Here is a 26,840-nt window from a genome sequence, read left to right as displayed (position 1 = left end):
TTAATATCATTTAGCATCAAAGCTAGCATAACCCTACTTATATCCTAAGGTTTCTAATATCTACTAATACCTAACCCTATCTCCACCTAAAAATTTTCTTTCTTGTTCTGCATCACCCATACAAACTTCCTTACACACATCCACACCCAAAACCTAGTCATGTCACCAAAGAGATAATCGTCGGAAGTTTGATCGAGGGGAAAAGACACGATGTTGTTTACGAGAAATTCACAAAAAGCTGTCCGAAAGATTTCTATAGAGGATATGCAATGGCAAATCAACCAACTATAATAGAAGCTTACCACCTTCGAGAGGAGGTAATCTTGATGAGTCACCTATAGCCATAATGATGATTTGCTAGATCAAAGGGAAAAGTGACTTCCACCATATGAATTTCTGGGGATTAAGGAGCTCAACCTCGAGGATATGACATGAAATATATGAGAAGCCAGAATTTTAAAATAAAGATGGATTTGTCATATTTCGACGGTTACGTGGATCCGAACGAGTTCATCAAGTGACTATGGACCTTGGAATGTGTATTTGAGTGTTAGGACGGCCCACCGGACAAAATGATTAAACTAGCCACCAACAAGTTAAAGAATAGTATATTATTTTGATGGTAAAATCTGAAGTACATACTCCAACGTGATGGAAAAATAAGATAACTGATCTGAAACAAAACGAGAGATGCAGCGCCAACACTTACCAATTCACTATAAACTGAATGTTTAGACCCCAACTTCAAAAGTGAAGAGACCGCATCACTGGACGACCACCATATTTCATAGGCAGGGTTCAACCCCAGAATCTTATAGCTAGAGTAAACTCAGAGGAACACCCAAGCTGACCTCGCCTGAGAAAAAACTAATTCATAGTAAAGAACAGGTGAGACGAACCAATATTCCTAAAGTATCACCGTCAGAAAGCGTTTCAAGTGTCATGAATTTAGGCATATCGAATCAGATTGCACAACAAGGGAAATGATCTATTTCACATAGCTGAGCGTTATTGATAACATGAGTAATGACACGGTCGACACTGAAGAAGGTGAGGACACATAGGAGAAATATTATCTTCCAACAGATGAGGAAAAGATGTGCATAGTTCTAATTGAGCCCATGAGAGATACTTCAACCGAATTAACAGTGATTGTCTAAGATGGTATTGAGTTTGAGGAACCGACACCAAAGCCATGACAGCTCAATAAAAGAAAAATTCAAATTTTTCAGATCTATAGACTCCTTTCCGAGTTTTCCCTACTGAGGGAGTCCTGCATGTCAAAAATGATGCCCTTTTGTGCCACGTCTAAAAGATTATATGAATTTTTTTGGATATTAGATTACGATCACTAGTGTACCAATCATCAGATGTCCAGACATGAGGGATGAACCTTAGCTTTGAAATTTATCTTAGGAGTTTGATGAGAAAGAAAATTATTCAATGGGATTTAGACCCTATCAATGAAAAAGAAGAGGTCTCTCCTGAGTGATTGTTATTGAGAGTGGCGCAGTCTACCACAAATTTCATCCTAGAGTTGATTTATCCTCAAATAATTATTTATCAGCAACATTCTGTTGAGTAAGAGAAGTGGAAGAAGAATATTTCAAACTTAAAGACTTGAGAGTTAAATTGTTGGAACCTACATCTATATGCAGCTTCAGCTAAAGATGTACCAAAAGAAAATGCATATTTATACTATCAACACATATTGTAGAATGTCAGTGCCTACATGATTAACTTGTTAGGAGATTATGGCATTCCTAATACTTTCAACAATACAAACCTAAAAACTATAAAGAGACAGAAGCTTCGACAGATGAGTTCGAACTCTCCCAATCCCAGGAGGCTCACGCAGGTGCGAAGGGGTTAGCCATGACTTCCTGCAGCGTAATAGGGAGTTGCTCCAGCTTTTGCAATTTCGTTTGTCAAGATCGAACCAGTCCAGACCCAGGAGGGCCGACCAACTCTTCCACGTGGGTTTGGTGTCTGATTCCTTCCATATGGGGATCAATTCCTGATTATATAGAGCTTAATTATGTGATTCCTTCCATTTTAAGTTTTTAGTTTTTCATATGTTTATGTTCAGAATAGCACTCGATTTCTGATGTATTGCTTCCTGTTCCGAAGAAAAGGAGGTGTTCCAGTTGCAACTCATTCGAGATCGTGATCGTCTCCCAAGAACCAAATGATGTGCCAGCTATAGTTCAATCTTACAGGGATATTTATCCTCGCTTCCCCTGTCCCACAACCTTTCTTTCGCCTCCGCCCTCGCTTGTATTTGATGCCTCACCGAAAAACAGCATCTCTACTACTTTTCCTGCAACCCGCAATCCCTTGCCACCTCCGTTCCCCTCCCCTTACATTTCCAACAATCCTTACAACCACTCCAACCAATGGTTCAAATCTAATACCAGCTCGTAGTACAACCAAACCTAGCCCTAGAGGGGAATTTGTGTTTGCGTGATTATTTTTCCTATTTCACATATCTTTAATTGTAACCTTATTTGCTTTTGAATAATAATATTCGATTTCCCTATTATGGTTTGAGTCAACTCAGGTATCACAAATGGGGTGAATATGATTTCTTTTTCTTTCTTGTGTTTGAACATCATATTGAATTTTAAGATATCTAATTTGGCCTCATAACATTTCAAACATTGCAATTCATTTGGGGTTTGTTTGACAAAATTACAACTGCCCATAAATGTGTTATAAATTAATATAGTAAAACAACATTTTAAAAGTAATTGTGGGAATTAGGATATTATTGTCAATATTTTGAACAAATAGACTGAATTCTAAATAGGCTCGATGATTTTTCCATTTGCTTTCATTCCATTAAATAATAATCTTATAATCTATTTTAGGTAAAAAATATTATGTATAATCTATTTTAGGAAACTTAATAATACATATTCCTAATCTAAATATTCCTAATCTAAATCTAAATATTTAGCTAAAAGAGAAATAAATCATAATAAAGATATTGAAAATAATTTAAATAAGAAAGCTCCTAATTATAAAAAACTCATAATTTAGCTGCCTAATTTTCGTTCTTCCTGATTGACAATTATAAATTTGTTTAAGTGAAAAAATAGTTGGAAATCAATTTTGTTATAGCTCTTACACTCCAACAGATCTGATTTTTAAAGCTCTTTTCCGCCGTTAGTATTTTTAAAACCAACACAAGTTGTAGCTAAGCAAAAGTGTTGCAGCGATTCGTGTATTAAAGATCGATTAGGTAGCTTTTTTATGAATTTGTTTTCGAGAAGCTGCCACAAATTTGTTTGCCCATAACTTCTTTACTGTTTCAAAAAATGCTATACTAAGAAATATTTTTTTACAAGCAGATTTCCATGAGTATGATGACAAATAAAGTTGTCGTCCGACAGTTTTAGAAAGAGAAAAAAATTATAATACACAAAAAAAGAAACTTTAAAAAATTCCTTTCACAACAATTCTACAATGACTTCAACAATCAGCTACATCCACCCCAAATGGCCTCTAAAACTACGAAATAGCTATCCCAATCACACTCTTAATACCTTCCAAGACTTTGAAGCTCCTTCTCATAATAGATTAACAGTTGATCAATTTATTGACAAAATTAATAAAATCATTTTCACAAATGATCATAAATCATAACATCCACCAAACTAATGGAGTCTGACTTGCTGTGATGCTAACATACATCAACTGAATACATAGATATGAGCTTAAAATTTGATATAAATAACTTTAAAATGAAATAAGAAATTGCTTTCATCATATCTTCAATAAAATTTCAGTTCTCCTCGTTAATCAAATTATTTAAAAACCATAATATAGTTATGCATGATTACTACTCTATGATAGCCTAAATTATGCAAGCAAAACAGGTTCATTAACAAATCATCAATTATTTTAAATTATATGTTATGTGCACATACTTTAGAACATTAATTAAACTAATACATATACTAATGTCTTTTAGTATATCACTCAGGTTTATTCATGAAATGTAGACTTTCATTTAATGAAAATTTATTATTTTGTCATTAATATAAGATAATATATGCATATATAGAAACAAGCAAGCAATCGAAACTAGAGATATTTGCGTTAGTTATCAGGCCATAGGGAACATTATCATGTCACTAATACATATTTAAGCAATATTGGGTCTTTTGAACAACACAATGGAGGACAACAAAATTGTTCAATAACAAAAAAAAATCATTTTTAACTGTGAAATTTATCACACAAAAAAATCAATTTATAGTCACAAATCTTTTGAAATTTAATTCAGACAATAATCGAACCTGAATATCAAAGTCATTAAAAACTAAGAAACCGCCAAAATTGAAACATTCACAATAAGACTGAAACCTCATAAATAAACTTTGAAAATCATTTATTAATATAATGTTTACCCATTCCATGATGGAGCCATCTCTTGAGATTCTTGTCGGAGGAAGCTTTGGAAGGGCAGTCTTGATTCTCTTAACTAAATCAACATCAGATTTGCCCAAAATCTGGTAAAAAGAGATTCAACGTATTCTCAAGCAGAAGACCAATATTTACTTGATTATTCCATTAAAACCATGAAAATAAAGAGTTCGGTCATCCAGCATGATGAAGGGAAGAAATTATAGTATTTACCTCAGCAGAAGATAAAACTGCATTAAAGACCTCTCTAATTATTGATATGTCCATAGTTGATGAATAGCTGACAGATGCAGTCTTCCCATCAGGAGCAACAAATCTATGCTCTGGAGAAGTTGAGGGATTGGTTTCCAGATAGCCATCAGAGCCTTTGATCAGCCAATCCAAAAGAAAAGCAGCACATCCTTCCAAAAGAGGGTAGGCTGTGTTCTCCAAAAACTCCTAAATATGATGAATAATCAATAAACAACTCAATCTAAATTCAACATTGATTTTTTTTTTTTTTTAATTGAGAGGGATTGATCTGAAAAGAAGTTTTCAGGGAGATTTAGGCCTTATTTGGAACAAACGAGTAAATATTATGCTTTTAATGTGTTGAATGAGAAAAATCATCCTTCTCTCGCATATAAACAAAGGCTCTCGCAAAAGTTACTCCACATGCTCACCAAGTTAAAAAATAAAGTGCAGGTGCAGAGAAGTAATTTTACAAGAATATTTCAGTTGTCCAATATTTTTCTTCTCAAAGGGAGGTGCATCGCCTTATGTTTGTATCTAAGAAATTAAGTTCCTATTCTTCACAATCAAATCATTCAGAAATTTGCAGCAATGACAACATAACATAGCCAACAATTAGGTAAACCTCTATAGTTTCTTTGTGTTTGAAGGTAATAATATTTTTTTTTTTAACTTTTTTTAACTCTAGAGTTTGAATTAGGTTTTGCCAATTTCTCAACATTCTCAAGTGTGAAATCACTTGCCTAACGCAGTTTTTAGCTAACTTCAAGTTATTGCGTACGATCCAGAAATCCTATGTGAATAAATTGCAATAACTAGTACTTTGCCCATTTAAAAGAAAAAAAAAAATCACTAAAGCTAGTTGGGCAATACAGAAGATGTTCAAAATGCCTCATACTACCATACAAAACCTCTACAAAAAGGGCATAGCTGGAGCATGAGACTCTTGAAATACAATATGTTATGAAGGGCCCCCGCACAAGATATAAAATAAAATAAAATAATTAAGGAGCATTTACATACATAGCACACATGGGCGGACCAACAGGAAGGGTCCAGAGGGGCAATTGTCCCCTCTCAAATACAAATTTTTACTTATATAGGAGGGAAGTTTGGTATTTTGTCCCTCCTGAAATATTAGTTTTGTCCCTCCTAAAATATCAAGTTTGTCTTTCCTGAAATATCATTTTGTCCTTCGTTGCTCTAGACCCTCCCTTGTTGGGTCTAGAAGGCAGCCCCCCTCAAAAGAGAGATTGGTTTTGTTCCTGAATTAGCACACAATTCTTACATATTTACATATCTCACAACTAAACTTTCATATTCGCACACACAACACTCAAATTTTAAATACCACATCAAAAATAGCACTATTACCACTTTTTTAAAATTGAAATACAACTTTCCGAGCATAGGTTTAAAGCACCAAGTTTTATGTATGTAAAAATAAAAGTTTAGGCATAAGATATGCAAAAACATAAGAATTGTGTGCCGCGCATGTAAATTTAATAGCATAAAAGTTTCTTTTTAAGGATGTGCAATTTTTACAACTCCTTTTACACATAATAAGAGCATGAAAAACCCATGCAAACTCTACCATACTATAAACTTCACCTTATCCAAAGAAAAAGTATAATGCTCCCAAAGATGAGTGCAAAGCCATGCCCCACCCATTGGCCAAACTGCCCAAACCGGATCACCTAAATCAGGTGAAGTTTTGGCCCATATATCAGAGACTTGATGAGCAACCCAACCGCTTGTCTCGTAATTAACCTGCAAAATGGATGCTTAATTTCTCAAATTAATCTGAAATAAAAGCAATGCAACAATCATGAAAGATTAAAAACATTCTAAAAAACTTGTATCTGCTAATTTCATTAAGAAATAAGTAAGATATATTTGCTTTCCACAGAAACGAGGCGCCTTATGTTTATGATAATACCAACAAGGCTCATTTCACCTATTCATAATAAAACATTTAGATGACATTTTAACATGGGATGCACCGACACAATTTCAGCATTTAAAGAAAATTACATCTCTTTGAATGCAAAATGAACTTATTTTATGTTAAATATTTTAATATTTCTATTATAAATATGATAAACGAAGAAAATATGGTGATAATCTACTATCCTCTTATGTGAAAAATAATCATTTTCCATATTAATATGATAGGCTAAACTACAACACACAAAATGTAACAGAAATTTGTATCTTACTTTTGCTGTTTTAGCACCATTGATTGCAAGAGATGCTATGAAGTCAAACAGTGGTTGTTGGCATTCACTAAGATTGCAGGAAAGAGATGGCCAGTAGTTCATTTGCAAATTTATATTAAAATGAGGAGCAGCACTGGAGGAAAAATAAATAAAAGCAAAAGTTTGTATTAGTTGAACTAGGCACAAACAAAAAGAGGAGCATGACAAAAAAGTTTGAAGCATTGCCAATAAATATGATCAGCTGTAAATAAATAGAAAATTCACAAAATAATAATAATAATAATAATAAAACCAATACAAAACCACTTGAACAAGTGCATCAAAATAATTGTCTTTTGTTTTTGTAAATATGATTATTAGCTCAAAAACTTATTCGATGTTACTACCATTCATCATACTAATAATTGGCCAAACATATGCCCTGAATGTTTTTAAGGACCAAGAGTTTTACTTAAACAACTGGGGCCTTTACATACATGCTGCACAGTTTTTATAATTTACATATCTAACACCTAGTCAAACATATTTACATGTATGACACTCAAATCTTTAACTTCACATAAAAAATACCACCATTGCCATCTTTTAAAAAGTGAAATACACCTTTTCATGCATAGGTTTATAGCACCAAAGTGCTATAAGTGTAAATATTAAACTTTGGGTGTTAGATATGTAGATTAATAAGAATTGTGTGGTATGTATGTAAAAGCCCCTAAAAATTTCCCAATGTCATGAATCGCCCACTAGAATCATGTGAATGACTTGAAGGACATGGCGGTTCTATTGGTAACAACCACAGAAGGGAAAAGCCATAGAATGATTCAAGGTTGTCTTGGACCTCGCCTGGATGTTACCTGCTTTGTTGGGCATGACCAACTAAAAAGAGTTCTTGAAAAGAATAAGCTCCAAATACCAATGATTTGATTGGATACAACTCACTAGCTTCTAGCTAACTGGCCTAAAGCTGGCAAGTCAAAGAATCCAATGGGAAGGTTGCATTAACCATAAAAATTGGCATCCCAAATTTAATTTTTTCGCCCATTGGTGTCCTATTAGCAGCATGGTATCGCAAAGCGCCCAAGTAATGATTGCTCTACAACCCACAACCCACTTCATGAAATATTTCTTGATTGCATTATAACGCATCAATCAGAACTATTGTTTTTCACGGAAATATGTCTCATAGTTGTGATATGAACCGGAACTAAAAACAGCAAATAATTTGCAATAGAAAGAAGGGAACTCAAATGAGGGTGATTTTACTAATACCAACGAAAGCAAACAAAATACAATGTTGATCTACCATTCGAGGGGTAGATGGTTTCTCCATTAATCCTAGACGCCGCTAGAAACACCAAGATAAAAGATTAACTGTAGTCAAACCAAACATAAAATAAACCCTAAACAACTAACCCTCATAAATACTCTCCAACTTTCAAAATTTTCCACCAAAAATCCCTTTGATTCACCTCCTCTTGTACGTGATTAGCAGTTGTGTAGAGCCCACCTGGGCACTGAAATTGTGTTCAACCTTTCCTAGGACACCTGCTCCTCTATGGCCGATCAGCTTGCTTGACTTGGCCGTCAGCTGGACTGGCTGGGTCTATATCGGTCCAATTTGAACCGGCTCGTTTCTCCCTCTCCCGTCGGCTCTCTCATCACTCTTAATAGGTGCGGACATGAAAGGCTCTTCCCGTGTCGTATCTTAAGGTCATTGAAGTACCTAAGCTTGAAAGAAGTAAGCAAAGTAATGGTTGGGAGGACATCCAAAGATCCACCTGGAACCTCAAACAAGCATTTCCTCCAACGGTCGGAGGCGTTTGTAATTATTGTAACCACCAAGGCATCCACCCACACTACAGGAGAAGTTATTAGCGTCTGATATTTGAGTTAAATTTTCCAGTCGCAAGCGTCGAATTTGCGGTTATTAAGCAACGAATAATAAATTTTGATATTTGCGGCAGATTTTGTGTCTGATTTTAGTCTAAAAATCTGACGGAAGAAGTACTCTGAAAACAACGAAATTTGTATTGTTGTTGCAATGAATTTAGCATTGAATTTGCGTCCAACAAGGTGACGCAAAAACTTGTTAGTGTCAAACTAAGACTGATGCAAATTAGACGGAAATCCAACGCAGATGACCTAATATACTCCTCCTGCACGAATAAATTTCATTTATTCTCTATGCGCCTCTCCCGGTCTCCACTTCTGCCCAAAACCCTCGCAAGCTTCCCCTCTCCCCTTTCCCTCTCCCATTCTGTTTCGCTCAGAACCATCGCCTTCCCAAATGAACATTCGTGATACAGTCGCCATTAGAGCTAGCAGGGAAGGTAATGATCAACCGGATCGAGCTTACAGAGACCACCGAAACTCCCGTATTTCTCATTCTTCCACTCCACTCCTATCAGAAAGCAATGAAAAATGTAAATCCATTCACGCCAATATTTTTATTTATATCCGGTATGCATGTAAAAATTGAAGTTTAGGTGTTAGGTGTGTATATACATAAGAATTGAGTGATATTTATGAAAGGCATAAGTAGTGTGGTATGTATGTAAAAATTGAAGTTTTGGTGATAGGTGTGTATATACATAAGAATTGAGTGATATGTATGAAACGCATATATAAGTAATGTGATTTGTATGTAAAAATTGATACTTTTATATATATATATATATATATATATATATATATATAATGAAAAGTTCAATGGTTGATTTTATTGAAATTGAAAATGTACACAAAGGTTGTATGAGAGAGCCCAATAGAGACACCATACGCATACGATACCAAGTACAGTACTACCCCAACAAAAGATACAGATAGTGTGTGTGAGTGTGTGTGTGTGTATTGAAAAGCCCAAGGGCTAAATCTATTAAAATAGGAAAGATATATAAATCTTGTACGAGAAGGCCCAATAGAGACACCCTACCAATGCGATACAACACACACAAACACCCCAAAAGAGAAAAGATACAGAGAATCCCAAAAAAACGGAAAGATATCAAAATCGCAGAAAAGAAGTAGCTAGGGACGAGCCAGTTTAGCCCTGCCTCTGCCTCTAGTTCTAGGCCGAGATCCAGATAACAAATTATTAAGTGTCGAGTCATTTCCCGAAGTAACCAAAGTATCATCCATTAGGTTCCCAATCTGAAGTTTGCCTCCAATCTTTTTCTTCCTTCTTGAATAGACATGTCATTCCTCCTCAGAAGACTGACTCATCTGATCATCGTGTTGGTAAACAGAACGTCGGGCAGATAAAAGCTAATGAGCACCAGAAGAAGGATTGTCAACTGTTGCAACGACTGTAGATTCAAGTGTGTGTGAAGCATGAAATGTCCCCTCTTCACCTAATGCTTCCTGTAATTGGGGAGGGTTTGAAAGTGTAGGTTGCTCCGCAGGACCATCTAGCTTCTCATCGATTGCAGAAATAGTATTTTCAGGGAGAGGATCCACAGGGGCGAATAAATCAGACACCATAACCTGTTCTGTGGTAGTTTTTTCTTTAGATGGAACATATATATCCAAAGCAGTGGGGTTAGGTCCATTCTTATTCACTTAATCTTTAGATTTCAAATTAGGGTGAAGCTTATAGCATTTATCAAGGTTGTGCTCAAACATCATACAATAAGAACAATAAGAAGGTCTATGCTCTATAACAATTTGTTGTCAATATCCATTGTGAGTTGTGTCCAACCAGACTTTAGTAACATTAGGTAAAGTAATATATTTTTCAATAAGCATTCTGGCCACAGACGGTCTGATTAGGTTAAAAGTGGGTAGATCTAACTTCAAATGGTCCCCAAGTATGACACCAATAGAGTAAAAAACCTGATGATGAAAAAAGTGCAGCTTGAGATTAGGTAGACTAAACCATACCGGTACAATAGGAGATTTGTGCTTGGGGTCAAAATCAGAAAACCACTTGAGTAGTTTCATTGGTTTACCAGCAATGTTGAGATATTTTTTGGAAAAAATCTCAGTGTAGTCTTCAGGCATGGTTAGTTGAATTAATACATCTCTCATCTATGAGCCCTCCACTTTCCACTTTTCTGCTAATTTGAGATTATTAAAACTTTTCCTGATAACATCCATAGGTGAGTGTCCTAAGTGGGTGTCCCTGTCCCCACTGAAATTTTCCAATAAGATCAAACTTGAATTTATCAGTAAATGATGAAATTTCTAGCTTAGAAAAAAAAGTGTTGATTTCTCACTTTTCCTGCTTACATACTTGATAAAGGGGCAATCACCTTCTCATTGCTCCTTATAACTTGAGGGGAAGACAACCGCCGCCTTCCTCTGAGAGTTACCCACCACGTGGGTAAAGGAAACTTTGTCAGGTTCAACCGTAGACTAAGGAAGCTCCATCAAAGCAAGGGAAGCCCTGCCAAAGTCGAGCAGCGGCAAAAATAGCGAGCCGAAAGGTAGGGCGAAAAACTGCAGTTGTCGAAGCCGCAGAACAGTCGCAGCTCGACAAGGCAGGTCGCGGAACAGTTTCAGCGAACGAGAGCAACGGGAAACACAACGAGACGACCTGACGCGGCTCGTAGCTCGACTACCACGCAGAAGCGACGAGACGACGAAGACGAGATAGTTAGTCTCAGCTTGACGAGGCTCCCAACTTGACGTTCACAGAAGCAGCAAGACGTGACGACGACGTAGGAGGAGTCGACGATCGCAGGAGAGATTGACGAACTCAGAATTCGTCGTCGAGTGCGAGAGCTTCGTCTTCGAGCATGATGGTAAAGCTGAAAGATAAAGTTATATATATATATATATATATATATACACATATATATATATATATTAAAAAGAATGGCTGAAGCCTATTATACGAGCTCCGGTCATCCCTCATGCGCCTAAGAATTAGAGTGTCACACTTGACACTAGAGAGAATCGAACCCTAGACCAGAGGGGACTTACAACTGACAAGCAGATGCCCGACCAACTGATATGAGTACGCGGCGCATATTTATATATATATATATAAATAAGAATTGAGGGTTATGCATGAAAATCTTTGTAAAAAAAAAAGAAGCTTAGGTGTTAAGCATATATATGTATATACATTAAGAGGATGTTATTAGCAGAATTAATGTTGATTGGTTGAAGTAGAGAAATGAATCTGGTCTATTGTTAAACTGATGGTGATATAGGGATATTATTATTAGTAAAATTACAGTTGGTTGGTTGAAGCGGAGGAATGCATGCATTAATCGAGTATTGTTCAATGTAATGGTGATATAGATGTGGATGCTACTATAGTAGAATTCAAGTTGGTTGGTTGAACTAGAGGAGTGCATTTGGTCCTGTTCACAATGATTGTGATATGATGGGAATGTTATTAGTAGAATTCACGTTGGTTGGTTGAAGTGGAAGAATGCATCGTGTCTATTGTTTAAAAAATAAATCACTTCAAAGAAGTATAATATATATGGTTGACCAAGTAGTGTCGACTTCACCGGATGAAGCTAGCTACTTAAAAGAGGTTCCTAGGGTCATTTTTTTCGATTAGAATTAGCTCCCACGAACCACTAAACAAAATCATTCAATGTACATATTGATAAGTATTGACTAATTTTTATCTTCCATAATAGTTGTTTTGACCTGTAAAGCTACATTTATGTTGCAAATGAATATTCATAATTTGAGAGCATGGATGTATAATAGATTATATCCAAGACAAAAAGAATTCATAGATGAGTTCTTGAATTGCGTTGAAGAATTCATGTATGTGGTACCACAGCTGTCTATTTATTGTTTGAAGGCTAACTTTCGTTGTTCTTGTGCGAAGCACAAAAAATCAAACATTTATGTCACCTGAAGAAGTTAAATTGGATATTTATCATAAGAGATTCAAACCTAATTATTTTTATTGGATCGCACATGGTGAGCACGAACCTGAAGTTCAGTTCGAGCAAGGAGATGTCTCGACAAGTTATACCCCTCCTGTAGAGGAATTTGTCCCTGGCACATGAAAATATTGTTCATGACGCTTAAAGTGCTCAATTTGTTGAAAGCGTTCAACACGAACCTAAAACACCGAACAACGAATCATATCAGTTATATGACTTACTAAATGTTGCATAACAATCTTTATGGGAAGGTTGCACAACACGTACAGAGTTATCAGTGGTACTGAGAATGTAAGTCATCAAATCTGATTTTAACATGCCTAGAGAAGCATTCAATTAGATAATAAAATTATGAAAAGAGGAACCCTGTAGGGAATTTAGTGTCGGATGATCTGCAAAACGAAAAATTTGGTTTTAAAGTTAGGGTTACAATGTCGGAAGATTGATTGTTATGTTAATAGTTGCATGATATATTACAAGGTGGATGCAGTCGAGACGACTTGTTAATTTTGTAGTGGAGATAATATCAAAGGGCACAAAAGAGTAAAAATTAGAAAAATACGCATTAAAAATGTGTCTTATTTTTCTCTCATACTCCGACTTCAAAGATTGCTCTCTTTCATGCGTACAACCCCTAGCATTTCTTAGCATAGTACTGGATCGGTTGATGCTAACTCGATGAGTTATCTGTCACATTATAAGGTCTAGAGACATTTTGGTCGTACTTACTCAAACTTTGCATCCAAAGCACGCAATGTTAGATTTGGGTTATGCGCATATGACTTCACCCCGTACAATCATGCTGCAAACCTGTACTCATGCTAGCCAGTGACATTATGCCGTACAATTTGCCTCCCGATATGTGCATTATCGTGTCGCACTTATTTCTGACATAGATCATACCAAATCCAAATAGCCCAAAAGGGAAAATCAACCTTCTACTTACAACCTTTGATTGAAGAGCTTCAAATATTATGGAAGACGGATGCACTTAGGTATGACATCGCTACGAAATATAATTTTCAACTAAGAGCGGCTCTTATTTGAACAATTAGTGATTTCCCGACCTATGAGATGCTAGCTGATTGGAGCACATTTGAGAAATTGGCTTGTCCTTACTGCATGCATATGTCAAAGATATTTACTCTAAAATATGGTAAAAAAACAGCTAGTTCGACTACCACCGATGATTTCTTCACCGTGATCACCCATTTAGAAGAAACGGAGATGCATTCTTCAAAAACAAGGTTGAGACAACAAGTCCACCCCTAAGGATTACTGGAGTTGAAATATTGCAGACGATCAGTGAAATACCAAAGATCACCGATATACTAGAGTCAGCTTCAACTCGTCTTCCTGATTTCGGTGTCGCGCATAACTGAACTAAGCGCAGTATATTCTGGGATCTTTCGTATTGGAAGACAAATCTAATTAAACATAATCTCGATGTTGTGCACATTGAGAAGAATTTTGTCAATCATATCTTCAATATTGAAATTATTATCAAGGATAAGGCAAAAGATAATGTGAAAGTCATAATGAATCTGAAAGAGTATTGCAAAAGGACCTTAGAACTTTATGAGACAAATGGAGGTAAATTAATAAAGCCCAAAGTTGCATATTGTCTTAAATCAGATCAACGGATGACAATAATTAAGTGGGTGAATTTTCTGAAGTTTCCTAGTGGTTGTGGCTCAAGCTTTAGTTGTTTTTTTGACTTGGGAACGGATAAGATATATGCATGAAGAGTCACGGCTATCATTTATTTATGTAGTGCTTATTGCCCATTGCATTTCATGCGTGCTGAAACCAGTATTTGATCCCTTGATTGAAGTCAGTATATTTTTAGAAAGTTGTGTACAAGGACAATGAATGTTGACTCATTGAGACAACTTGATGCGAGTAATCTCCTATTATCATGTAAGCTTGAGTCGATATTTCCTCCTAATTTATTCGACTCTATGGAGTATCTGTCTATACATCTATGTTACGAGGTTATATTAAGGGGTCCAATGCAGTACAAATGGATGTATCCCTTCGAAAGATATATTTTCCTGATGCATACATTGCATGTAGCACTTTATTTCACACTAAACGACCATCATATTCAATGTAAAATATATGTGTTGCATATTTTTAAATAAATAAAAAAAAGAATAAGAATAAAGTATATCCTGAGGGATCGATCTGCGAAGTATATTTGTTGCATGGGACGAGAACTTTCTGCTCATAATATTTTGAGCAAGACAATCAAAGAGGTTATACTATCGTTAATATGTCTTTACAACCAGGATAATCGTATATCAAATATCAAGTGACTCATCTGGGAGACATGGTACACGATATCTAAGTGATAAAGAGAATCGGTCGTTTGTATTGTATGTCATGATTAACTATGACGAAGTCTAACTATTTATACAGTAAGATTCAAAGTCCTTAAACTCAATATATATTGTCATTTATTATTGAGAATGTCAGTTATATACTAACTAATTCCAAAATACAAATAAAAATATTATGAGCAGATTATTTGACAACTTAGACATGAAAGATGACTCTCTGATAAGCAGGAAGATCGAAACAGACATTCCAACATGGTTCAATTTATGTAGAAATAACTCATATGATCACATGTACGTAATATAATTGTCACATTTAAAGTTAGACTAATAGTACTTCTCAATTTGTTAAAGGTTCACAATAATATCACGTATTAGAGATTATTAGATCTTGTCTTGGAGCATAATCGCAGTGTTACTACATGGATGTAAACAATTATAGATTCCATATGAATTCCTGATGTGAATGGAAGAAAACCTATAACTGTTATGTCACTATTAAAAAAAACACACACATATAACGAGACTAGCTATTACAGCGTACTTGACGAAGTCATTCAATTACAATATTTAAGTAATGTCAGCTGCATTATATAATTGTTCAACTGTTTGTGGTTCAATATTGTTCCGAATTGAGGAACCTGAACACTCAAGCTTTATGATATCATTGAAGCCAGAGGATATGTGAAGTTTGATTCATTTGTTCATGTTTTTTTCCTTCAATACCCTGGTAAAGTAAGGGATAAAGTTGATTGGGTTGTGGTTATGAAGAATAAATTAAAGAAAATTATTGAGCTGCATAGTATTATAGAACCAATTTACTAGGAGAAATATATGTCAGATTTTCGTATTAAGGGCGGCACAAATGATGAAATGTTTGTGCTAGAGAATACCATGGGGATTTTTGAAGAGGTTGTTCATGGAATGGAAAAGGATGATGACGAGAGTGAAGAAGAAATTTTTAGGTTCATCTTAATGACGAATTCCTATGATGAAAAATAATAACAAATGTATGAATTTTAGATTTATGATTGCTATTGCTACTTTGTATCTTTTACTTTTATTATATTGAGATTTATTTCTTTACTCTTGCATTTTCTATTTTTTAACATAGTTGTTACTTGTGTTTTACCCTTACTGTACCATTTTTTTCAGCTTATGATTATTTTTACTGTCAGTACTAATATTAGGGTTTGTTTGGGGCAGCTGCAGATTATATATAATCTGTTGATAAGCAAATTATCTTCAGATTATCAGGATAAGCTGACTTGTTGTTTGGGAGTGCTTATTCAGAACAGTTTATTGGCAGTTTTTGCTAAATAAATAATCATTCTGCCCCAATTTAGTGAAGCAGTTTACAACAGAACTATATGAACACAGAAATAGATAAAACAGAAGCCACAAATCATGACATATCAGTTCAAAATGATAACATTGAGTGCTCACACTCTCGTGAGTATCAAAAGAAATAAAATAAAGATAAATATAATTACAAATACAATTAGAAATATGAAAATGTTTAATTTAAAACTCTAATGACGTCTGTCCTCAGCTGCACTGTCATCCTGGAAAACCATCGTACCCCGATCATTGTTGACAGTGAAATATGTCGGACTGTCGACCCAACGGAAGAAACTGTAATGAGCTGAAACGCCCCTTGCGACAACTGTAGAACTGACACTCACTGTTGTGAGGCTGACGTAACGTGAGTAAAGGAGCTGGCAGTCCACAGTAATACAAGACAACTCCGTAGGTTCCTGAAATCCTAAAGCTCATGTTATTATAGCTCCCCCCCCCCCCCCCCCCCAAAAAAAAGAAACCAATCATCAGGTCCAAAAATTAAATTTAAGTATAGCTACGAGAAAACTAAATTAAATGAAAACCTTGTCGAACTAAAAAGATAAAAAAAATGTGAATGTTCGATCTCAGACAAGAAAGTACACCAACCCAAGCGTTTGTCACTACAAAGAGACAATGGACCTTAAAAAAAAGAGCTTTTGGTTACCTTTAACCCACAAAAACAATCCTACTAAGTTATATGTGTCTATCACCAAAAAAAATCATTCAGTAGATCCTCATATACTGTAGCACTGAAAAGAAGAGAGGACCTAGGTTCTCTTCTTTAGGATTTCACACGCAATACCAACAGGGTACGTTTGTCTTATGTCATATGTGCATATCACCAAGGAAGGTCATCCACATAAATCCTCATAATTCGATGCACCCAAAATAAGTGAGGATATCGGTTGCCTTAATTAGGAATACACATGCAACATTATATAACAACAACGAATTGGTCATCTAAAAGAACTCACAAGACCATATTTTTCACCATTCATCACTGACGTCAGACACCCACAAGAAAAAAAATCATAACTAACAAATAAAAACAAATTTCAGAAACGTCATTCTGATATATTTGAAAGTTTAAAATAAACAAACAAAATTCTTATGAAAATCATAAAGTCTAAATTCACAACAGAACGAAATGCATACGAAAATAAACCTAAAGTCTAATAAATAAATAAGACTTGATGGATCAGCAGTCAAATATAGCATCTGCGATAGACTCCATCAAAGCAGTCATCTCGATCACGCCTTCGCCTTCACCGTCTTGAATTTCATGTCCAGAAAGCATCTCACCCACTCATCTATCTCCAACAAAGCTAGACGTCATGTGGGATATTCGAACGGTGCTGGATCGGTAATACTTCAACAACAATATTGTAATAGTTGCAGCCCATGTCATTCTTTTACTGCGTTCTTGTTGTGGATTCATTCTAAAGAAAAATGATATTACGGTAAAAGAAATTGTTAAGTAGTAGCAGCAAAAATAATTAATAAAAATATCAAGGACTACAAAGTACACAACCAATTACAAATATATGAATCTCCTCGCAATATTTTGTCAACCTTCCTTGTTAAAATATGTGATTGGTCTATTTCCGAGTTCTAGTTCTTTAATACTGAGATTGCAAAAAAATATTTGTAACTTTCTTATCCCACATAGTCGACGGACAACTTTCATTCGTCTTAGCCATATTGAAACTATACGACGAATTTATAGTTAAACAGAGCAACTTAAAATATAATATTGTGTTAGAACATTGTAGAATAAAAAAGAAATAATTCTAAGTAAAAAAAGAAAAGAAAAACAAAGAAGGCTTATGTAACCAAAAAATCCTCAAGCATATACATCCCAAATTAGAAAGTACAAGGAATACATAACTATGATCCATTTAAGTGGAGTCCATAATGCAAATCGTAATTAGAAGATAAAATTTGATTGTTTTTCAAACTGAGATAAATCAAAAGAGTTGGACTATACAAAATAATCATATTTTATTCTTTCAAATCATAATATTTTCATGTCATAGTGCCAAGATAAAATCATTCTTGTTGCACTGACAGCTTTGTTCTCAACAATGAAATAATGTTTAAGGACAAAGAAACTTTAAGAAATGTACAATCCATTTTTCATGCTAAGCCTTCTTATTCTAGAATTGCAAATATTGCAGAGCTTAATGTTCAAAGTATAAGATAAACTCTTGGCAAAGCAAATAAACACAAAATTAGTAGAACCCTTCTACGTCTATGGTAGAGCAATTTTAGATAGCACTCCTCAATTTCATGTTAAAGCAATAGGATAATTTTCATGGCTAATAGACCATCAATTCCAATTCTTAAAGCATCACAAGATGCTTCAAAAACTTTTGCATAGTTAAGAAGCTTAAGTAAGAGGAATTCATTCATCCTAGCTATGATACAATCAAATACTTTTGCAAGAGCAACAACCCATTTCAATTTCACTTGATTTGAATCTCACTAGAAGGATATCAACTAAAGAAGCAATAATAGAATTAAAGCCTTTAATACACTGACAATAAACAATGTCCAGTTCAAGAAAACTTTGAATAATAAGAAGTGGCTGATGTCACTTTGTAATAACCTTAAAAAACATTTCTTGATCAACATCCAATACAGTGAACCAGAAGAATAAAAAAGTAAAATAGAATGGTCATCTCTTCTCCATATTGTGTTCCACCTCTTCTTTACCTTTTCCTTATCCACTATCTTTCATGCAACTCGGATGGTCATCTTCCTCTCCATTAGAAAGACCATTTACTCAAAGCCAAGACCACTTTTATCTCTTCTGAACCGATTGAGAGTCAGGCTCTTTGATATGTCAAGTGTCCTTGACCAATTCCAACCATCCACAATGAGTTTTACTATAAAAATGCATATTGTATTCCATCTTGTGCATCAAATTTTGTAGCCGTTTTCATGTAACATATTAGGCATATTGCTATCCTACAACATCAGCATGTGTATTTCATTTTTGAGAACAATGGCAAGGATGGGGAATAAAGATTGACCTCTTCTTGTAAGAAAATATTTTTGGAATAAAGATCGTCGCTTTTATGATTATGATAACCTATATTTTGAGGATATGTATTAATAATAATAATGTAATGTCGCGACCCGGCCAAGGGTTGAAGTTAGACAAGACGAGAATAGACGGAAATGCGGTGAAATCAATTCTCTGTTATTCTATTTCTATCACAAACATCTTACTATTCAAATCATACATGAAAGAGCTACAAAAGAAAGCAATAAAATTAATAAGTAAAAATTGGTATCTTTCTGGTTGTTTTTCAAGCATCCTATATGCATCTGTTCTTCTATTCATCATGTTCAAACATTTAAAACCTAAATATAATAATAAAACAACATAATGAGTTATCTAAAGATAACCCATGAGTAATCACACTTCTAAACTACATATGCATGCAGGTCTGTGAGAAATCTTAAAATATGCTGATATTTTATATTTCTATAAGCAATATGATATATATTAATGCATGCATCAATAATTTTTTCTAAATAAAAATATTAAATATTTACTTTAACTTTACTTTTACTTTATAATTAATATACACATTTGTTCTTGTGAGGATCCCCGTTAACAAACCTAACACACCATTGGCCGACATTGCCCCGTCGACTCCAGTTGGCAGAGCAATTGGTGATTTACACATCTCAATAGTTTAGGGTGGAAAGGTCTTTACTTTTCCCTGACCGATATTAAACCGTCAGCACAACAATTAGTAATATTGCATCACAATTGTCGGGAGATGTAAGCTTTGGTCTACTCGCCCCTAGCCAATATTATCTTGTGGGCACAACAGTTAATGATCCAACCATCATAATTATTTGAGGTGATAGAAAAACTGTACGCACGTGGGTGCACTGGCATCTTCTGCCTCATTAAGGAGTAAAATCTATTTCTGAACATGCACATACAAGCATTCATATATAAGTTATTTCATTCTGCATAACATACATTATTTTGAGATATATGTATTCATCTACTAATATGCATATTTACTCTGTCGTGCAACTATTCATCATACGTATATTTCATATCACTCATATATATATCATACATCTCACGCATATCTTTCATGAATGCACGTCTTCTATAACTTTTAAGACATACATAACTTTTCTATGTGACAACATGAACAATCAACTGCAATTTAAATCCAACTGAACTAAAGCATATGTAAATCAACAAACATTTTGAAATAAAGGATTACTGAAATTTAAAAATGTAATTACTCACCATAGTTGTCACGCTAAAATTTTAATCTTCAATGGTTAGTTGGAGGTTGCAGTGACTTTTATATTCAGCTCAATAACCAATAAAACATCATATTAAACTTTAAAATTTAAATGATTTCCGTAAATGCAATTAATTTTTTAAGTTAGCATATCATTCTTTACCTAAAATTTATGAAGCTGTCCTATAATGATTTTTTACACGTTTGTCTCAAATTTGTCACCTAAGATAAACAGCCTAGAATCTGTAAAGATCTTATCATTTTATACATTTTCAACTCATAAAGTAATTAAACCCAAAAACTAACATTCTTACCTCAAAATAGGTTTATCGTCATAGATCCATCTTTCTAAAACTGTTAAATTTAATTTTTATCACCTCCGACCACAAATCAAAGCTGATATTGTGTTAGAACCCTGGACTTTCAACGCTTTAGACACACAATCGGCGCCTCCAACGGCTACTGGAAAGCAAAAATGAACGAAAAATGAGGCAAATATCAATTCGAAAGGTGAGGAAAAGCTTCAATATCGTGAAAGTGGGGTTTGTGCTTACGAAATTTGCCATGGAGCCATAAATTACGAATTGTGGCTTCCTTTTATGCCGCTCGACCTCCCTACTACTCACGACCCTTGCACTGTAGCAAGGATTGTAGCTTTGCTCGCCCCGAGTGGAAGGAATAGGGAGGGGTCACGAAAGAGAAAGGAGGCAGAGGAGAAGAATTCTGGAGAGAATGGAAGAACTTCGAAGCTTGGCAACCCTAATTGATGAACGACGAGATTAAGAGAAAATTACGTATGAATTAACTAGGTTAATTAATTTAAAAAACTTCTAATTTTAAATATCATATCTCTCAATCTGTTCATAATTTACATACAATGCTTTATATAGAATTGGTCGGTTTCTTACGTTAAATTTAATAAAATTATTTCAATCAAATTCTGGGAGATAAGAACTTTGGGATACATTTTATGTTGTCAAAAAACCGATTTCTCAAAATAGATTATTAAGGATAATGATTAATGTAAATAATCATTTAGATGTATGAAAAACAACTAATGTCAATGAAATTTATTTTGACTTGCTTATGTAATTATTTCCCCCTTATTGGTTTATTAATTGTTGTATTATAAATGCACTAATAATTCTCCAAACAAAAGAAAATTAAAGATTTGACTCAACTAAAATGTATTAAAGATGAAAACCAAAAAGTACTTTTATTGGAAAAAGATATTCAGCATAGAAGGGTGAGCTATTTTGATAAACATGTCAATGAAATTTCTAAAAATACAATAAACATTAGTGATCTTAATAACATTAATAATAATAAAATATTTTATTTTTACCGTTATAAAAGGAAAAAAGATGTTGAGAAAGTTTTAAAGAAAACCAATGATGGAAAATCAATGGGACCTGATGATATCTCAATTGAAGTGTGAAAATATTTAGGAGATTTGATAGTTTTGTGGCTTTACTAAACTCTATAATCTTACTTTAAAGACTAAAAAGATGTCTGAGGAGTGGAAAAACAATATTTTGGTCCCCATTTCTAAGAATAAAGGGATGCATAAGAGTGTGCAAATTATAGAGGAATTAAGTTGATGCATCACACTTTAAAATTATGGGAGAAGGAAATTAAGCATAGGTTAAGACATGTTACAAAGATTTCTCATAATCAGTTTGGATTTATATCGAGCAGGTCTACCATGGAAGCTATATATTTATTGAGATGTTTGATGGAGAAGTACAGAGAGCCTAAGAAGGGTCCACATATGATTTTAATTGATTTAGAAAAATCTTAGGATAAGGTTTCAAGAGAAATCCTTTGGAGAGTTCTAGAGAAGAAATATGTTGATATAACTTGTATTCAAGTCATTAAAGATATGTAAACTATAGTTGTTACTTGTCTTCCAACAGAAGAAGGATTGACAAAATATTTTCCTATTTTCGTTGGATTGCATCAGTGATCAGTTGTAAGCCCATATTTTTTTGCTTTAGTTATGGATGTTCTTACTGAACATTTACAGAAGGATGTACCTTGGTGTACGCTTTTCCCTGATGATATTCTTCTTGTGGATAAGATTAGAGAAAGAGTTCGGGAAAAACTTAAATTATAGAAAACTACATTGGAGTCTAAGGGCATTTGTTTTAGTAGAACCAAAACTAAATACATGGAAAGTAATTTTAGTAGTAGCTCTAATGATAGAGTTGTAACTATGGGTGATCAAATCAAAAAAAGGAGTGAATGCTTTAGATATCTCGGGCCTATTGTTCAAAGTGATGGCGATATAGATGGGGATGTTATTAGTAGGATTCAAGTTGGTTGGTTGAAGTGGAAGAATGCTTCGACCGTATTGTGTGCTAGAAAAGTACTACTTACACGGAAAGAAAAATTTTATAAGATGATGGTGAGATCTACAATACCTATGGAATGGAATATTGGCCTTTAAAAGAGAAGCATAAAATAAAGTTAAGTGTTGTCGAGATGAGAATTTTTACGTGGATGAGTGGCTTGACACTTAGAGACAAAATGCAAAATTAATATAATTGTGATAGGTGTAGCTCAAGTGGCAGACATAATTAGACAGAGTCATCTTAGATGGTTTGGTCACATTAAACGTCGACCATCTGATAATTCAGGAAAGTAAATGTTTTTTAGATACGACTTATGTTAAGAAAGTCAGAGGTAGACTTGAAAGACTTGGGCATATTGTATAAAAAATGATCTTAATTTATTAGAATTAAATGAAAATATGACACTCAATAGAACACAATGGAGAAAAAAGATTCATGTAGCCGACCCCACTTAGCTGAATAAAGGCTTCTTGTTGTTGTTGTTGTTGTTGTATTGTGATACAAATTTGAAGCAAGCTCTCCTCGTTATGCCTCATCCAACATGGTTCGCTATAATGTATGGGTAGTTGTGCTAGGATATTACACTCATAAACCCTAATCTAAGCTTTGTAACTAAGAGACGTTCAAAATGAAACACAAATTTTAGGCATTTTTATTTTCTAAAATTAAAATAACTATCAACAAAATGAAGCAATATGTACAAATTCACCAATTCAGGTAGGCCATCAATAAGTGGAACAAAATAAAACCCAGGGGAAGAAACTTCAATGATCCTTACAAGCTTTTAATCTTGGCATTTTTTGTAATTATAAGGGGAAATTAAAAAAAATGGTTAGTGGGTGTAAACATGAAAGTAACTGATTGGTCAAGTCAAAGATTGCATGAAATAATAAGCCACTAAAAACATTAGTGGATCTATAAACTATACTTTCCATCCTAATTCTTAAATGTTCTTTAATCTCGATCATCATCATCCAAAACAACATTGCCATTATCCTAGTTCTTCAGGGTCGGCTTCATGAATCATCATTTTTGCATTGGTTCGTAATGAGTGTTGATTATGATATTAAATGCTTTATAATCAGTTTCTGAAATGGCCTTTTTATGGGATTGAAAATCAAGCTAGCAAACAGATAGAGATGAAATAAACAGGCAACCAAAATCAAATCATAAACCAAGTCTTTTCACCAAGTTATAGTCTTTTTCACAACCCAAAAAAAAACCCATTAACAACTAAAAGAAAGATAGCCAAAACAAAATTTAAACTCACAATGAAATAAACAGTAAATGGACCATTTATAACAACTGTCTTAAGGAAAAAAAGCAGAAACTTAAAACATCATAAATCAAAATCATGAAAAAATACATTTCTAAAATTAAAAACAGTAATATATGGTGAGAACATACTCCCATGGAGGTTCAAGTTCTTTGTTCCATATCCCTTGCAAATTAGAAACCTGGGTTCCAGGCCTTGAGCTAGATATAAGCAAATAACGCCCATAATGAAACAGCAGTTCTACCAAGGAAGGATCCTCATCAATTTTAAAAGATTTCACTCTTTCTGCAGTTGATAGAAGAGCATCATCTTTCAACAATTTTAGTTTCGTTTTTTTTATGTTATCAGAAGCATTAGACAACTGCAGCGAAACCCGATGAAAAAGATTTAAGTAATCATCCAAATGATATGCCAATAACTGAGAGAAGGACAAATTTGTAATTGAATTTGCAGTTTTTATTGATTCAGATCTTGGATCTATCTTGGATTCTGATGGATTTATGAATGGTCCTTCAAATGATGATGATGCAGCTAGAATCAAAATTGCCCAATCCGCACCATCGATTTTTAGCTTCCTATCTTCCATAACCTGCACCATGGCATTACTGCCACCTATCTGAACATCAAGAACTGCGGCGAATCGAACTCCATTGGAATTTTCGGACAATTTAATCTTTGGCGGCCTTCTTTTTACAGGGCAGTTACCTTCCATGACTATCTGGTTTGCAGAATTAGCAACTGATTGATGGTGCAATTTACTGTCTAAATATACGATAAATGAGATGGAAGCTGCTTTGGTAGAGGAGATCTTTGTCACAACCACCTGATGTGGATTTGAGGAGAAATGCTCTCTTGTGAATTCTACATCCCCTAAATTATACTTGACTTTCACAGTTGCAGTTGACAAATCAAGTTCTCTCACATAAGAAGTATAGTTCAAATGAGAATCATCAAATTCAAGGTTGATATTTCCAAGAGGTTGGTAAGCCTGCAAATATATGATTTATGAGAGATTCTTTAGTGAAAATTATATGCCAATTGGTAATTTAAGAGAATCAAATAATCAAATCATTTGAAAACATTATTTTTGGTTGTCTACACTGAAGATGAAGCTGAAGTGCCATATCTCTCAAAGTTTTCTTTTTTCCATGCAGTAAAGGATAAGGAACTGTGCCAAAACTGAATCCAAAACAATTTTAAACACCACAAAATGCAAGCATGGTAACAAAATGAAGTTAATCGAACAGCCTGGATGGATTATATCTCCAATTTGATTATAGAAAATTTAATAAATTAAATAAACTCTCTAGCCTTGATTGAGGACCTCAAAGTTTCAAAAATTTAATGATTAATTCCTTCTGGAAACAATATCCTAATCGAACTAAGGGCTCATTTGGTTGCTTGAAATTAGATGACATGTTATGAAAAATAATGAACTCACTATACTCCTTCCATTGGTTGAATGTAATCAGAAAGAATATGTATTTACACTCAACAATTTTAAACTCTACAAATAACTTCAAAATCTCCTAAAATTGAAGGTTTCATTTTGAAACTCAAACTTCCAACTAAAAGCAACTAAATGAACTTTAATGTATTCAATATATTGTCAAGTTGCAGAAAAAAACAAAGAGGATACTTGATATATCCATTTGATAGAAATCTTATGATGCATGGTTAATAGGGCTCTTTAACTTTCCAGGATTCAACCATTATTTGCAACGGCTGATTGAGTGTTTGTAATTATGCCCCCGCTTCAATACAAGCAAATAAACACAAATAACTGGGTGCATTACTAACCTAATAAATTCTAACAAATTGGACAGACGTGCTCACATTCCCCCCTTCCGAGAAAAACATTAAAAAATGGTAAACAGATCATCGCCTACCTCGGGTGGATGATCTGACAATCCAAAAGCAGCTGCGGTGGCTTCAGCGTAATGCCCCTCATCGACAAGCTTCCTGACATTAGAAAGCACACTAGGTGCATCAGGATTCGTGTAATCACCCGGCACACCAGTCCACAGAGTATCATCTACACAGAGCATAACATCAGTCACACTATCATCTAAGAATATGTATAACAATGAAAAGTTTTAGGGAAATATAAGAATTTAAGAAGCACTTGCGATTGAGCTGAAGAATCTCATTGGGTACATTTCCCCAAACCATGGCGCCAAGACGTCCGTTGCCGATAGGAGCAGCATCAGTCCAATGCTTTGCAGGCTCTGTGAAGACCACCTTCAAAGGCCCCGACGGTTCGTCGTCCTCGTTGTCACTACTGCCCCAAAACTCTGAGTCCGCCTCAATCGGTGGTCTGACCCACACCCATTCTCCCTCTTCGTCTGGCTCCATGCGCAGTTAGAGAGAGATGAAACCTAGAGAAGGAGGAAGAAGAAGAAGAAGCACGATGAGAAGATAAGAGGAAGCAGAGAGCAGCGTACTGGCAAGCGTCGCAGCAGAAGGCAAATGCTTCGACGGATGAGAAATGGAGACAACGATGATACTATA

General features: G+C 34.6%; 1 protein-coding gene across 2 annotated transcripts in view; it reads right to left on the bottom strand.

Annotated features, from left to right (window-relative positions):
* LOC110033807 (alpha-L-fucosidase 2) overlaps positions 1-26,803 on the bottom strand; it is a 30,575-nt gene extending 3,772 nt beyond the window's left edge. Inside the window, exons 1-7 of one of the 2 annotated variants that reach the window (XM_020737912.1) lie at positions 26,459-26,803; positions 26,219-26,364; positions 24,461-25,317; positions 6,882-7,014; positions 6,274-6,432; positions 4,645-4,869; positions 4,416-4,517 (exon numbers count right to left, since the gene is read on the bottom strand). In XM_020737912.1, the coding sequence (XP_020593571.1) occupies positions 4,416-4,517; positions 4,645-4,869; positions 6,274-6,432; positions 6,882-7,014; positions 24,461-25,317; positions 26,219-26,364; positions 26,459-26,684 (1,848 nt within the window). In that variant the 5' untranslated portion in view covers positions 26,685-26,803. Of the gene's footprint in view, positions 1-4,415; positions 4,518-4,644; positions 4,870-6,273; positions 6,433-6,881; positions 7,015-24,460; positions 25,318-26,218; positions 26,365-26,454 lie in introns of both variants that reach the window. The other variant, XM_020737913.1, reaches the window with a different exon arrangement.
* Positions 26,804-26,840: the final 37 nt, after the last annotated feature.

This window comes from Phalaenopsis equestris, unplaced genomic scaffold (genome assembly GCF_001263595.1).
Source record: "Phalaenopsis equestris unplaced genomic scaffold, ASM126359v1 Scaffold001303, whole genome shotgun sequence".
NCBI classification, from domain to species: domain Eukaryota; kingdom Viridiplantae; phylum Streptophyta; class Magnoliopsida; order Asparagales; family Orchidaceae; genus Phalaenopsis; species Phalaenopsis equestris.
This window is presented reverse-complemented; position numbering and strand designations above follow the sequence as displayed.